The following is a 698-nucleotide window of genomic DNA, read 5'->3' as shown; positions in this document are numbered from 1 at the left end:
AAAAAAACATACCTGGTTGACAAAAAGCGTAGTCACAAATTTCCCCGGCTTGAACACCTCCACCACCTTACTGACCAGATCATCGTACGAGGTCTCGGAGAGGTTGGTTTCGAAGCTGACGTAGGAGAACTCGGGCTCCGGGGTGATGTGGATGGTCCAGTAAGTTCCCTGGGGAGGACAACAAGCAGAGCCACATTCCAGAAATGTTTCAAGTAGCAGGCAAGACGAAAGGCGAGACAGACAAGGGAGAAGACGGACACTCACGTCAGTCTTCATTCCATTCATTGAGTATCCACAAGGGTTGAACAGTGTGGCGTCGATCACAGAACCTGGTATCAGGTCACGAATTCCACTCATCTATAACAAGACACAGAAGACGGTCAACATATAAATCAATAATTAACCACTGATCACAATTCTTCAGGTTTGCCCATTCACCTTGGCTCTGTGTGTGTGTTGCCGTTCTTAGAGTGCGGTGGAGATAGAGCTGGCTGACATTGTGAGACTAACTGCCATTTATTGTCTCGTCCCCACCCCAAAAAACAAACACACATTACCTTTTTTTCCCCCACCACTACTGAAATGTGATCTCCTTCATAGCACCGCTTTGCAGTAAACTGCCGACAATCATAACATTATGCTGCTCTAAGCTGGTTTAAGTCTTATTTATCAGATCGATCTCAGTTTGTTCACGTTAA

The 698-nt window shown here is 45.8% G+C and overlaps 1 protein-coding gene across 1 annotated transcript in view; it reads right to left on the bottom strand.

Annotated features, from left to right (window-relative positions):
* amd1 (adenosylmethionine decarboxylase 1) overlaps positions 1-698 on the bottom strand; it is a 26268-nt gene that overhangs the window by 808 nt on the left and 24762 nt on the right. Inside the window, exons 7-8 of the mRNA XM_032542472.1 lie at positions 265-357; positions 13-168 (exon numbers count right to left, since the gene is read on the bottom strand). Coding sequence (XP_032398363.1) covers positions 13-168; positions 265-357 — 249 coding nt within the window. The remainder of the gene's footprint in view (positions 1-12; positions 169-264; positions 358-698) is intronic.

The sequence above is a fragment of the Etheostoma spectabile genome, chromosome 18 (genome assembly GCF_008692095.1).
Source record: "Etheostoma spectabile isolate EspeVRDwgs_2016 chromosome 18, UIUC_Espe_1.0, whole genome shotgun sequence".
Classification (NCBI taxonomy): domain Eukaryota; kingdom Metazoa; phylum Chordata; class Actinopteri; order Perciformes; family Percidae; genus Etheostoma; species Etheostoma spectabile.
Note: the sequence above shows the minus strand (reverse complement) of the source record. Positions and strands in the feature narration are given on the sequence as shown.